Source organism: Palaemon carinicauda, chromosome 20 (genome assembly GCF_036898095.1).
Source record: "Palaemon carinicauda isolate YSFRI2023 chromosome 20, ASM3689809v2, whole genome shotgun sequence".
Classification (NCBI taxonomy): Eukaryota; Metazoa; Arthropoda; class Malacostraca; order Decapoda; family Palaemonidae; genus Palaemon; species Palaemon carinicauda.
The window spans coordinates 116,545,318-116,557,817 of NC_090744.1; the positions used below are offsets into that span (position 1 = coordinate 116,545,318).

Consider the following 12,500-nt stretch of genomic DNA (forward strand, 5'->3'; position numbering starts at 1 on the left):
TAGTGCAACCGTTAAAAGTTTTCCAAGTTACATAGTTTCCTCTTTTAGTTTCTCTTGCTGTTCAATCAACCCTTACAAGAATGTACTGTAGGCCTATATGTTTATTGGACCCACAGTAGCTTTCAGTTGCCAACTTAGTTTATTTTGTACAGTCAATTTCTCTATCATCAATTGGAGACAACTGTAACAGGTTATGAACATATATATTTTTCATATGAATCCTGATTTACTACCGTAGTTGATATACCCCATCTTGAGCCTACAATTTAGTGATGGTTTTATTGGCACATGTGAGTGCATGAAATTACGCAGTTTAAAGTTCGTAGGTATCCATGTAACAATGTAAACAAGTTTTGTGTAGTACTGTGCATGAGATGATCTTCCTAATCTGGTAGTTGAAAAAGTAGAACTTCAAAAGTTCAAGGTTGGAGCAAATGTTTTTATGTTGACCAGGCTGACATTAGTCTTTTTAATGTTTATATATGACACTTCTGTTTTTGACGTTGATAGTTTATATAGGACATATCTGTGTTGACGCTGTTTTTTTTTTTTTTTTTTAGAATACATTAATTTATTCTCATTTGTCCATATCCTTGTTTCCTTTCCTCTCTGGGCTATTTTTCCCTGTTGGAGCCCTTGGGCCTATAGCATCTTGCTTTTCCAACTAGGGTTGTAGCTTGGCTAGTAATACACATATTTTTTTTATGCAATATAGAAACTTAATGACTAATTTGGTAGTCTGCTCTATAGTGAGTCTCTAGTTGACGGTAAAATTTAAGTTTCTTTAATCAGTATACACTACAGCATTTCTCATGGGAATCTTTAGCAGTTGCAGATGTAACCAAATGCTGTTAATGATTACTTTTGTCCTAATATATTGATGTTGTTCTCTATAGATTAAATATTAGGTTCAGAAAGTTGCTTGTTTTAAGTCTCGACTTGATGCATTTTATTTAAAGACACAATCCAGTAAAAACTATATTAAGTCTTAAGGTTAAACGTAATTAAATCATAGGTTTAGGTATTGGGGTAGTTCTCTTGCTTGAGGGCACACTTTTCACTTATTTCTTCTACTTGATTATTTTAAGTTTTTCTAGTATATATGAAAGAGCTTTTTTAACGTTACTGTTCTTGAAATATTTTATATTGTTCATTACCTCGTAGTTTTACTTAATACCTTTTTTCATCGAGCTATTTATAGCATCCTGCTTTTCCAACCAGGATTGTAGCTTAGTTAATAATATAATAATAGTGACAGCATCTGCTATAGGATTCCATAGGTTGGAATGTATTTTTCCTGATTGTAGTTTTAGTTGTAAAATAAACTTCAAACTTTTGCGCTCTGGCACTAGCGCTTAGCTTTCTGCCTTTAGCTAAACCTACCTAGATTGTAAAGTCTTTATTCTCGAGATGGCATTACTAGTTTTATTAATTCTCGTTTTTAAGGGTATCTCAACCGTCCAATATGCTTCTGTGATTTGCCTTTTTTTTTTTTTTTTTATTTAGAAATTTCTTATCTAAAAGAATTTTCTGGTTTGGTTCGTTATGTAATGTACACTTTGTAGCGGTGGTCTTTTCGGCTCGTGTGTCTACTGCTAGTTTGAGCATTTTTCTGCTTATATATTCCTATTTTTCTTATTTCCTTTCCTCACTGGGCTATTTTTCCCTATTGGAGCTCTTGGGCTTATAGCATCTTGCTTTTCCAACTAGGGTTGTAGCTTGGCTAGTAATAATAAGAGAAAGTTTCACTGTTCAGTGCCAGATATCTTTCAATTTTGTATCTTTAGATTGCAAGTGGTGTAGAATTTTTCATTAATTTTGGCATCTTTGTTTACTGCAGTATTTACTTTCAATTAAGAATTAGTTGCATGGGTTATTTAAATAGTTAAAATTCCATATACAATTAGTTCTGGATAGTTTAGCAATACAGTAGTGTTGAACATGAGTTGTGGCCTGGTTGGTAACAGGCCTGGTCTTTGCCAAACAGGGTTAGTCCCACTCAGACTAGTTAGTGCCTTTAGCGTCTGCAACCCTAGCGTCCTTCTTCTTCTTCTTGTTTTGGGTTTAAATCCAACCCTCCACTGAAGTAGAATGAACTACTTCTCGGGCGGGTCCATATTAATCATCTAACGAAACATTTTCATTATAATTTATACAATTCTTTGATTGTAGCATCTTCCAAATCATATGATCTTGTGAAAAGTAATGTCTAATATTTGGGGGCTTTGTGGGAGCCTATAGGTCTATCTTTTAAGTCAACAGCCATTACCTGGCCCTCCCTGGTTCAAGCTTTGATGGAGAGGGGGTCTTGGGCGCTGTACTGCTTGCTAGGGCAACGTCACTGTCCCTTGCCTCTGCCATTCACGAGCTGCCTTTACTCTTTAATGTGCCAAGTAGGAGGTTCTTATTAATAAATATGGGTGGGATGGATCTGGAAGAATGTTATATATGTTACTAATTGATAATTATGTAAGACATAGTTTAAGACCCATATGGTTAAGTAATATAAATAGGCGTTATCTGTTTAATTTTTACTATAAAGCTTGACTTTTTAAACTATTTTTTTTGGGGGGGGATCTTATTTTCGAACGCGATTATGCATTATTCGTTTACTACTGATATCCACCATTCGTTTAGAAGACCAGTTTTTATGTTAAAAGTAGTTTTAATCAGTGTTTTTGAGTTAGAAGCCCAACCGGGGAATCTGCATTTATATATATATATATAATTATATATATATATATATATATATATATATATATATATATATATATATATATATATATATATATGTAAATTTATATATATATATATATATATATATATATATATATATGTAAATATATGTGTATATATATTATATATATACATATATATGTGTATATATATTATATATATACATATATGTGTATATATAAATGTATATATGTATGACTTCAAGGCACTAACGAGCTCGCTAAACTATTTAATGATCTATCAAACTAGTTTGTAAATAATTAGGAAGATATACTGTTACTTTCAAGCACTGACTAAAGACAGCTGAACAATACCTATCCTTGCTTTTAACATTCCATTGCCCAGTTAAGTTTAATTCTTTTGTATAACTACCATCTGCTGATATTATTTACAAAAAAATTTCACGTAATATATCCTCTTGAAATGACCTTGGCTTAAATATCCTGATGTCCTCAAAGGACATTTTAGAAAGCACCCTAACCTTTTGAAACTTCTCTGCTCCAGTGAAAGACGGCAGAAGTTCCATGCCGGGCTGTCTGCTGGAAGAGAGAGAAAGAGAGACAGAAGAGGAAACGGAAGGATACTTGACCCCCTACCAACCTTTATTGATCTCTCCTGCCCTCTAGGAAAAAATACATTTATTTTGAAAGGTTTTTTAGCGCAGGAAAATATTAATAATGGGTTTAGGTGAGTTTTATTGGCATATAGCTTCTTACTAATTCTAGGCCTAATGTAGTAATTTAAGTTAAATACTGGGAATGTTAGATAATGGTTTAATTAAAACTTTTAACATTTTTAGGTTAAATATACGTTTGGTCTACTAATATTGATGCATGATTTCTAGTAATTTAACATTTCGGTAAACATATAAGTTAAGGTATAGACTGTACATAAATTGGCGTGGGAGTTGTAAAAATACATTTGAAATCTATTAATGCTAGAATAGTGTGGAAGGTAATACAGTCTAGTTATAATTGATAGTTTATTGAACTATTGGGCTGCAGTTAAATATTTCTAAGTATATAACTAAATTATCTAATGTGCCATAGATTTATATAATTGACAAGAAAATGCAGTTTTTATTTCATAAAATTATCCAAAATCCATAGACTAAAATATAGTATTAATAGACACTTGCTTATTGAAGAATATTTTTTATTTAATTATCCTGAAGCCATAGATATAGAATATAGTATTAGACACTCTTACTGAAAATATTAGACACACTTACTGAAAATATTAGACACGCTTACTGAAAGTAGTTAATGTATATACTGTATAATATAAAAAAAAAATCTATCTTCCCTCCCTAACCTCGTGTCTTGATGCTGAACTAGGTTTGCCGGTTTTCTTCCCTCCCCCCATCTTCCCAGACACTCCCAAGAGGGTCCTCTGACCCTCCCCTCTCCCCCACACTCCCAAGAGGGTCCTCTGACCCTCCCCCCTCCCCTTTCCTTCCCCCACACAACGTTTCTTTACCCTAGTGTGTCGCATTGGACGAGTTTTGTTTGATTCTTTTATTTTAATTCTTTATTTGATAGGTTTTCTAGATTATATTTGTTGATAGTTATCTAAATTAGTTATTTGAACTGTTTGTTTGATTGTTAAATTCTATTTCCCCTTTTTCTTTTCATTGAAAAGTAGGCCAAAGGATGTGTGCTAGTTTTCCCATGACTGCATTCTGTGTAATCCTGCTTGAACGAAAAATTATCCCTTTCTACGTGAAAATCTACTGTTTGAAAGCAATTTGTCCCTATCTACATGAGAATATGCTCTTAACTTTCAAATCTGACAGCCAAAATACAGATTACTTTAACTGTTAAGCCAATTGATTAGACTGTAAGGCTGTTTGAACGAAAAAATATCCCTTTCTACGTGAAAATCTACTGTTTGAAAGAAATATTATCCTAATCTATATGAAAATATGCTCTTAACTTTCAAACCAGACTGCCAAAATACAGATTACTTTAACTGTTAAGCCAATTGATTAGACTGTAAGGCTGCAAAGTGGGACACTCGTCCTCATGGTCCATATAGGCGAGTTATGCTGTGCGTTTGTCGGCCATATTTGCTAAAGTTGGGTTAGAAGGACCACGTGTTTAGTGGACAGTCATGAGAGAAGGGCCTCTTGTGCAGGTGGTATCGTTCAGCAGGTCGCTCCGTGTTGACGTAAAGTACTGCTACCCAGGTATTTACAGTTTTTTAGTCTGCGGCAGTTTTTTTAAATAAGTTTGTCTGTCTGGTGGGGCGGTGTTTTTCTCGTGTGTATTGACTAGATTTTGCTAGTACAGTATTTGCATGATTTTTTTTGTCATAATGGAAGGAAATAATAGATATATTAAGATAGGTCATTACTCGGGTATTTACAGTTTTTAATCTGTGCCAGTTTTAAATAAGTTTGTCACGGTGTCTTTGTTAGGCCGGTGTTTTTCTCGCGTGTGTATCGACTAGATTTTGCAAGTACAGTATTTGCATGATTTTGTGTTTTAACAACTGAAGGAAATTTTATATTGGATTTTACTTTAAATAGAAATTTATTTAATCCGCGCCAGTTTTTTTTTAGATGAGTTTGTCGGTGTCTTTGATAGGCCGGTATTTTTCTCGCGTGTGCATTGTCTAGATTTTGCTAGTACAGTATTTGCATGATTTTGTGTTTTAACATAACGGAAGGAATTTTTATATTGGGTTTCAGTTTAAATATATTAAGATAGGTCACTGCCCTGGTATTTAGAGTTTTTAATCCTCGGCAGTTTTTTAAAATGTTTGTCGGTGTCTTTGGTAGGCCGGTATTTTTCTCGCGTGTGCATTGACTAGATTTTGCCAGTATTTGCATGCTGATTTTGTGCGTTTTTTTTCCACAATGGAATTTTGTTTTTCGTTGAAATAAAAATGTATAAAGACAGGTCACTAACAGTTTTTTTTTTTTTAATTATCAGTTTGTCTTTGGTATGACGGTATTTGTCTCGTGTATATTGACTAAATTTTGCCAGTATTTGCATGATTTTGTTTTTCCATAACGAACGGAAAATATATATTTGGTTTTCATTCAAATCTATTAAGATAAGTCACTAACAACCATGGCGAATGTTAAATGTACCGAGCGTAGTGTTAAATATGCATGACAAGTTAAGATTAAACCTTCCTATGCTTTAGCAATTAAAACTGCTTGTGTGATTTTGTTTGAAATTTTATATGAATATTTGATTAAATATTTCACAATTTTAGTTGTGAAACTTTATTTAATATTTCACAATTTCTTTAGTTTACTGTAAGACGTGGATTATTGATTTTCCTTTTTCCTCCCTTTGCAGGACAATCAACCATGGCCCCTGTTGAGAGCATTGGAGAGAAATGTAAGTACCCAAACTTTGGTTGTTTATGGAAATGGTATATTCCTAAGTCTGTTGTAGTGGGGTTAAATTGATCTTCATAACTTGAATTAAGGGATTGTTAAAATGCTGAGGTGAATTATGGCTTTTTTCGATTATTTTTTGATAAATGATTTAATATTTTTCAAGTTACCTATAATTTATAAAGGGGGCATTTTTAATAAATTATCTGGTCTTTAATTGATATATTTTTCAAATTGTTACCTTTATTTCATATTGTCACCTATAATTGTTAGTTGTAAAAAGGGTTGGGGTGGTATTTTTAATAAAAATATAATTTTCTCTTAAATTGATTCAATGTTTTTATTGTTATCTATATTTTTTTAGTTGTTAAAAAGGTAGGGAGGGGGACTTTAATAAGGGATTTGCTCTTAAACTTTGATTTAATATTTTTAAAACTTCCCCCATTTTTTTTAGCCGGGGGGGGGGGCGGGTGGGTGTTGGTTGTATAATAAATTACAGACCTGGAAATATGCCAACTCTAGTTTAAAAAAGTTTTAGTTTAAGGATTGTCAGTCTTCCACCAAAGGTAGGTGTATTTATTTACCACCTGTTGATCGCCCATAGCCCACTTTCGAACTCCAGGTAATATTTCTGTTTAAGCGTTGAAAATATGAAGTTTTTCTCGCTTTTTTTCTATGACATTTTCGTAATGTTTTGTTCTGGTTAGCAAGTGAAATGTTTAAGTTACTGATGAAGTTATGGTCCTCTTGACGTATATGGTTTTCTTGAAGGTGTAGGTTTTGATAGACTGGTTAGGGTGTGTATTGAATGCCTTGGTAGAAAATCGAGCAATTATAAATTGCTATGCTAATGATGTATAAAGTATATTATCAATTGCTAAGCTAATGTATAAAGTGTATTATCAACTGCGAAGCTACTGATAATGTATAAAGTATATAAATTGCAAAGCTAATGATAATGTATGTTGTGTATTATCAATTGCTATGGTAATGATAATGTATGAAGTACATTATCAATTGCTAAGCTAATGATAATGTATAAAGTACATTATCAATTGCCAAGCTAATGATAATGTATGTTGTGTATTATCAATTGCTATGGTAATGATAATGTATGAAGTACATTATCAATTGCTAAGCTAATGATAATGTATGAAGTACATTATCAATTGCTAAGCTAATGATAATGTATAAAGTACATTATCAATTGCTAAGCTAATGATAATGTATTAAAGTACATTATCAATTGCTAAGCTAATGATAATGTATTAAAGTACATTATCAATTGCTAAGCTAATGATAATGTATAAAGTATATTATCAATTGATAAGCTAATGATAATGTATAAAATATTATAAATTGCTAAGCTAATGATGTATAAAGTACATTATTAATTGCTAAGCTAATGATAATGTATAAAGTATATTATCAATTGCTAAGCTAATGATAATGTATAAAGTATATTATCAATTGCAAAGCTAATGATAATGTATAAAGTATATTATCAATTGCTAAGCTAATGATAATGTTTAAAGTATATTATAAATTGCTAAGCTAATGATGTATAAAGTATATTATCAATTAAGCTAATGATAATGTTTAAAGTATATTATCAATTAAGTTAATGATGATGTATAAAGTACATTATCAATTGCTAAGCTAATGATAATGTATAAAGTACATTATCAAATGCCAAGCTAATGATAATGTATTAAGTAACATCTGTTTTCTGGTAGTGATATGATTGTTAACTACTTTTCAAGTTCTACTTTATTAGAAATTTTATTAATGTTAATCTACACACAAACACGAACAGTGGATAAGTGTTAGATTGATGCATAGATTTGAGAATTGTATTATAGTCGAAGGTTTAACCTTTATTTTTCCAAAGATTGAAAAAATAAACTAATGGAAAAGAAAAAAAAAATAATACTCCGGACATTGATCTCGTTGAGAGGAACCCAGGTACCGGCTGCTCGAAGGGGGAACTTTAGAGAAAGCAGGTTGATCCCTGACAATAAAGAATCTTTATAAGGGAATGGTCGTGTTGGGAGGGATCCATGTTAAACCTCTAGACATTGTGGTATGGGGCGTTGTAATCAGATGGTTGTTGCTAAGTGTTACATATAACATATATGTGTATATATATATATATATATATATATGCATGCATGCATGCAGGTATGTATGTATGTGTATGTATGTACATATATATATATATATATATATATATATATATATATATATATATATATATATATATATATATATAATATATATATTACACATAATTTTATTGAATAATATTCACGAAATGAATAATAATCACGAAATCAAATGACTATCATGCAAGAAATATTAAGCTATTTATAACAGCAATTTATTTGAACATATATTTCAGACCTTGCTTTAATAAACTTAAGATTGAATTATAATTTTAGCTCTTATACAAGTGGCAACAAGACAAATTTAATAATACTCCAAGTGACTAAACCTATATTAAGATCCATTAATACAAAAACTAATAAAAATTGAATTTAGAAATTACTTATTCCCTCGTGTATAGCATTGAGAGGCGTTCCTTCCTTTTATGTCTCTTGCTATGGAGAGACTGTTTGATAGTAGGCGATGGCTTATAGTTAACGCCTTTCGTGGCCTAGTTTTCTATGGTGTTCGCTCGTGTGAAGCAATTTGAAAGGTCTAAACATTAAGGGGTTTAATAAATGAGGTTTTATTGAAATTAACATTTAAATAATTTTGTATAGGTTATTTACTGGTGCTAATTCAGTTTATCCATTTGAGTTTCTGCTTATTTCATGAAATTTATTCCCTAAAGCTAATTTTGTCATAAGAGTTGCTGCTCTCATGAATTGTATAAATTTATTTCATGAAATTAAATATATTTCTTTCAGCTAATTTTATTTACCCATAAGGGTTTCTGGTCTCATGAATTGAATCGAAGTTATTTCATGAAATTTAATATTTTTTCTTCCCAAGTTAATTCTTTACCTATAAAGAATTGCTGCTCGTTAATTAGTTATTTCATGAAATTTAATATTTTTCCTCTAACTTTTTTTTTCCCATAAGTTTTTGCTCTCATGAATTAGATCGAAGTTAATTCATGAAATGAATATTTTTCCTCAAACTAATTTTGTATACCATAAGTTTTTGCTCTCATGAATTAGATCCAAGTTATTTCCTGAAATTAAATATTTTTCCTCAAACTAATTTTGTATACCCATAAGTTTTTGCTCTCATGAATTAGATCGAAGTTAATTCATGAAATTAAATATTTTTCCTCAAACTAATTTTGTATACCCTTAAGTTTTTGCTCTCATGAATTAGATCCAAGTTATTTCCTGAAATTAAATATTTTTCCTCAAACTAATTTTGTATACCCATAGGATTGTTTTTTTCCTCAAACTAATTTTGTATACCCATAGGATTGTTTTTTTCCTCAAACTAATTTTGTGTACCCATAAGTTTTTGCTCTCATGAATTAGATCGAAGTTAATTCATGAAATTAAATATATTTTTCTTCTAAAGACCGGTGAAAGTAGATTAGCGTTCTAGTCGAATGTTTCTTTAAAGGCACTTTCGCCATCACCACCCTATTCCTTTTAGCATTCGAATGGGTGGATAGCATAACAGACTGCCATTTATAAGCCAAGCTACAACCCTAGTTGGAAATGAAAGATGCTACAAGGCCAGGGGCTCCAACGGGGAGGTCTGGGAGTTTTGTTTTTGCTTGTTCTTTCCTTGGAAATCACTTTTTGGTAGGTTGTTCATTTGCTTGCCTTTAAGGGAGTTTTATTTATTATTATAAGCCAAGCTACAACCCCAGTTGGAAAAGAAAGATGCTACAAGCCCAGGGGCTCCCACAGGGAAAAGTAGCAGAGTGAGGTTCCTTGTTCCTTCTTGCAGGATCATTGATTTGAGGACGGGAGGTCTCTGGGAGTTTTGTTTTTGCTTGTTCTTTCCTTGGAAATCACTTTATGATAGGTTGTTCATTTGCTTGGCTTTTAGGGACAGTTTTTTAATTATTATTGTTATATAAAGCAAAGCTACAACCCTAGTTGGAAATGAAAGATGCTACAAGCCCAGGGGCTCCAACGGGGAGGTCTGGGAGTTTTGTTTTTGCTTGTTCTTTCCTTGGAAATCACTCAGATGGGTTGTTAATTTGCTTGTCTTTAAGGGAGTTTTATTTATTATTATTATAAGCCAAGCTACAACCCTAGTTGGAAAATAGGTCTGAGTTTTGTTTTTGCTTGTTCTTTCCTTGGAAATCACTCAGATGGGTTGTTAATTTGCTTGTCTTTTAGGGACAGTTTTTTAATTATATAAAGCAAAGCTACAACCCTAGTTGGAAAAGAAAGGTGCTACAAGCCCAGGGGCTCCAACGGGGAGGTCTGGGAGTTTTATTTTTGCTTGTTCTTTCCTTGGAAATCACTCAGATGGGTTGTTAATTTGCTTGGCTTTTAGGGTTTTTTTTTATTATTATAAGCCAAGCTACAACCCCAGTTGGAAAAGAAAGATGCTACAAGGCCAGGGGCTCCAACGGGGAGGTCTGGGAGTTTTGTTTTTGCTTGTTCTTTCCTTGGAAATCACTCAGATGTGTTGTTCATTTGCTTACCTTTAAGGGAGTGTTATTTATTATTATTATAAGCCAAGCTACAGCCCTAGTTATAAAAGCAGGATGCTACAAGCCCAAGGGCTCCAACGGGGAAAAGTAGCCCAGTGAGGAAAGGAAAAAAAGGCAATAGATATGCTACAAGCTAATTTTTAAGTCAAAATAAAACATTTTAAAAACAGTAACTATACTAAAAACTTCAAAACAACAGTATTATAAATTTCAAGAATGAACGTTAGTTAGATAGCTTAAGTGTCTTGGAATTTATATTTTAACAAGACAAGCGAGATTAATCTCAAATTCTAGAGCCTGTAGTTTTTGCTAAATGTTGCACCTAAAATAGTTAGATTTGGCTTGCATTTTAGATGAACTTTCAATACCATAATGAAGTTAGTGCCACCTACACTGGTGCACTATGGGTATTAAAGTCATCAATGTTATTCCGGTCCCCTAGCTTCGGTCCACAATTCTCCTTCTATACTTCAATTTTGCCATCTTTTTTTTGTATAGATACTTCAACTGTGGGGTACCCACGCACCCACCCAAGGTTACTAGAGGGCATTGACTAGCCTCCCAGATCCCAAACTCATTAATGAAATTGTAACATTTCAATATGTTTAGCTAGCATCTCGCCAAACGTGTTAGCTTAATCTTCTGAATCAGTGTCAAAGGCCCAGAATGTGATATTAGTAATACTGTATATTAGATACAATTACTGTGTATGCAAAGCTGTTCTGTATTAAATTTGTAGCTATGTTGAATTAAATTTTAGCAAAAGCTAAACTTATGCAATACTACATCGTGATGGGGAAACGTTGCCGTTATAATATATTAGTTATACTGTATATCTTTGTTCACTTACTGTATGCAAGACTGTTCTGTATTGAAATTGTAGCTTGGTTGAATTAAATTTATTTAGCGAAAGCTAAACTTATACAATACTGCATCGCGATGGGTTATGTTTGTGTTGTAAGATTTTAGTTATACTGTATATATCTGTTCAACTACTGTATGCAAGGCTGTTCTGTATTAAATTTGTTGCTTTTGAGGTTTATTTTGCAAAGTTGAATGGAAGCTAAACTTTAAGCAACATTGCACCATCCTCAACATCCGGATCTCAGTATTGATAATGTTTCTTTAAATTTGTATGACTCTTTCAAAATTTTAGGCGTGATTCTTGACAGCAAATTTACTTTTGAGAAACATATAAGGTCTGTGTCTTCTTCAATTGCACAAAAAATTGGCTTATTGAGAAAGTCTTTTAAGATATTCGGTGATCAATCTATTCTGAAGAAGTGTTTTAATTCTTTTATTCTACCTTGTTTTGAGTATTGTTCTCCTGTCTGGTCTTCAGCTGCTGATTCTCATCTTAATTTGTTGGACAGAAACTTACGGTCTATTAAATTTCTTATTCCTGATCTAGATATTAATCTCTGGCACCGTCGATCAATTAGTTCATTATGCATGTTGCATAAGATTTTTCATAACTCTGACCATCCTTTACATTCAGATCTCCCTGGACAATTCTATCCTGTTCGTAATACTAGGCAGGCAGTTAATTCTAATAGCCAGGCCTTCTCCATCATAAGACTCAATACTACGCAGTACTCTAGAAGTTTTATTCCAGCTGTGACCAAGTTGTGGAATGATCTTCCTAATCGGGTTGTTGAATCAGTAGAACTTCAAAAGTTCAAAGTTGGAGCAAATGCTTTTTTGTTGACCAGACGGACATGAGTCTTTTTATAGTTTATATATGACATTTTTGTTGTTGACGTTGTTAAT

The 12,500-nt window shown here is 32.4% G+C and overlaps 1 protein-coding gene across 2 annotated transcripts in view; it reads left to right on the forward strand.

Annotated features, from left to right (window-relative positions):
• stai (stathmin) overlaps positions 1-12,500 on the forward strand; it is a 296,404-nt gene that overhangs the window by 9,953 nt on the left and 273,951 nt on the right. Inside the window, exon 1 of one of the 2 annotated variants that reach the window (XM_068344240.1) lies at positions 3,399-3,423. The exons of the other annotated variant lie outside the window; for it this stretch is intronic. Coding sequence (XP_068200341.1) covers positions 3,414-3,423 — 10 coding nt within the window. The 5' untranslated portion in view covers positions 3,399-3,413. Of the gene's footprint in view, positions 1-3,398; positions 3,424-12,500 lie in introns of those variants that run through there. 2 annotated transcript variants of the gene reach the window in all.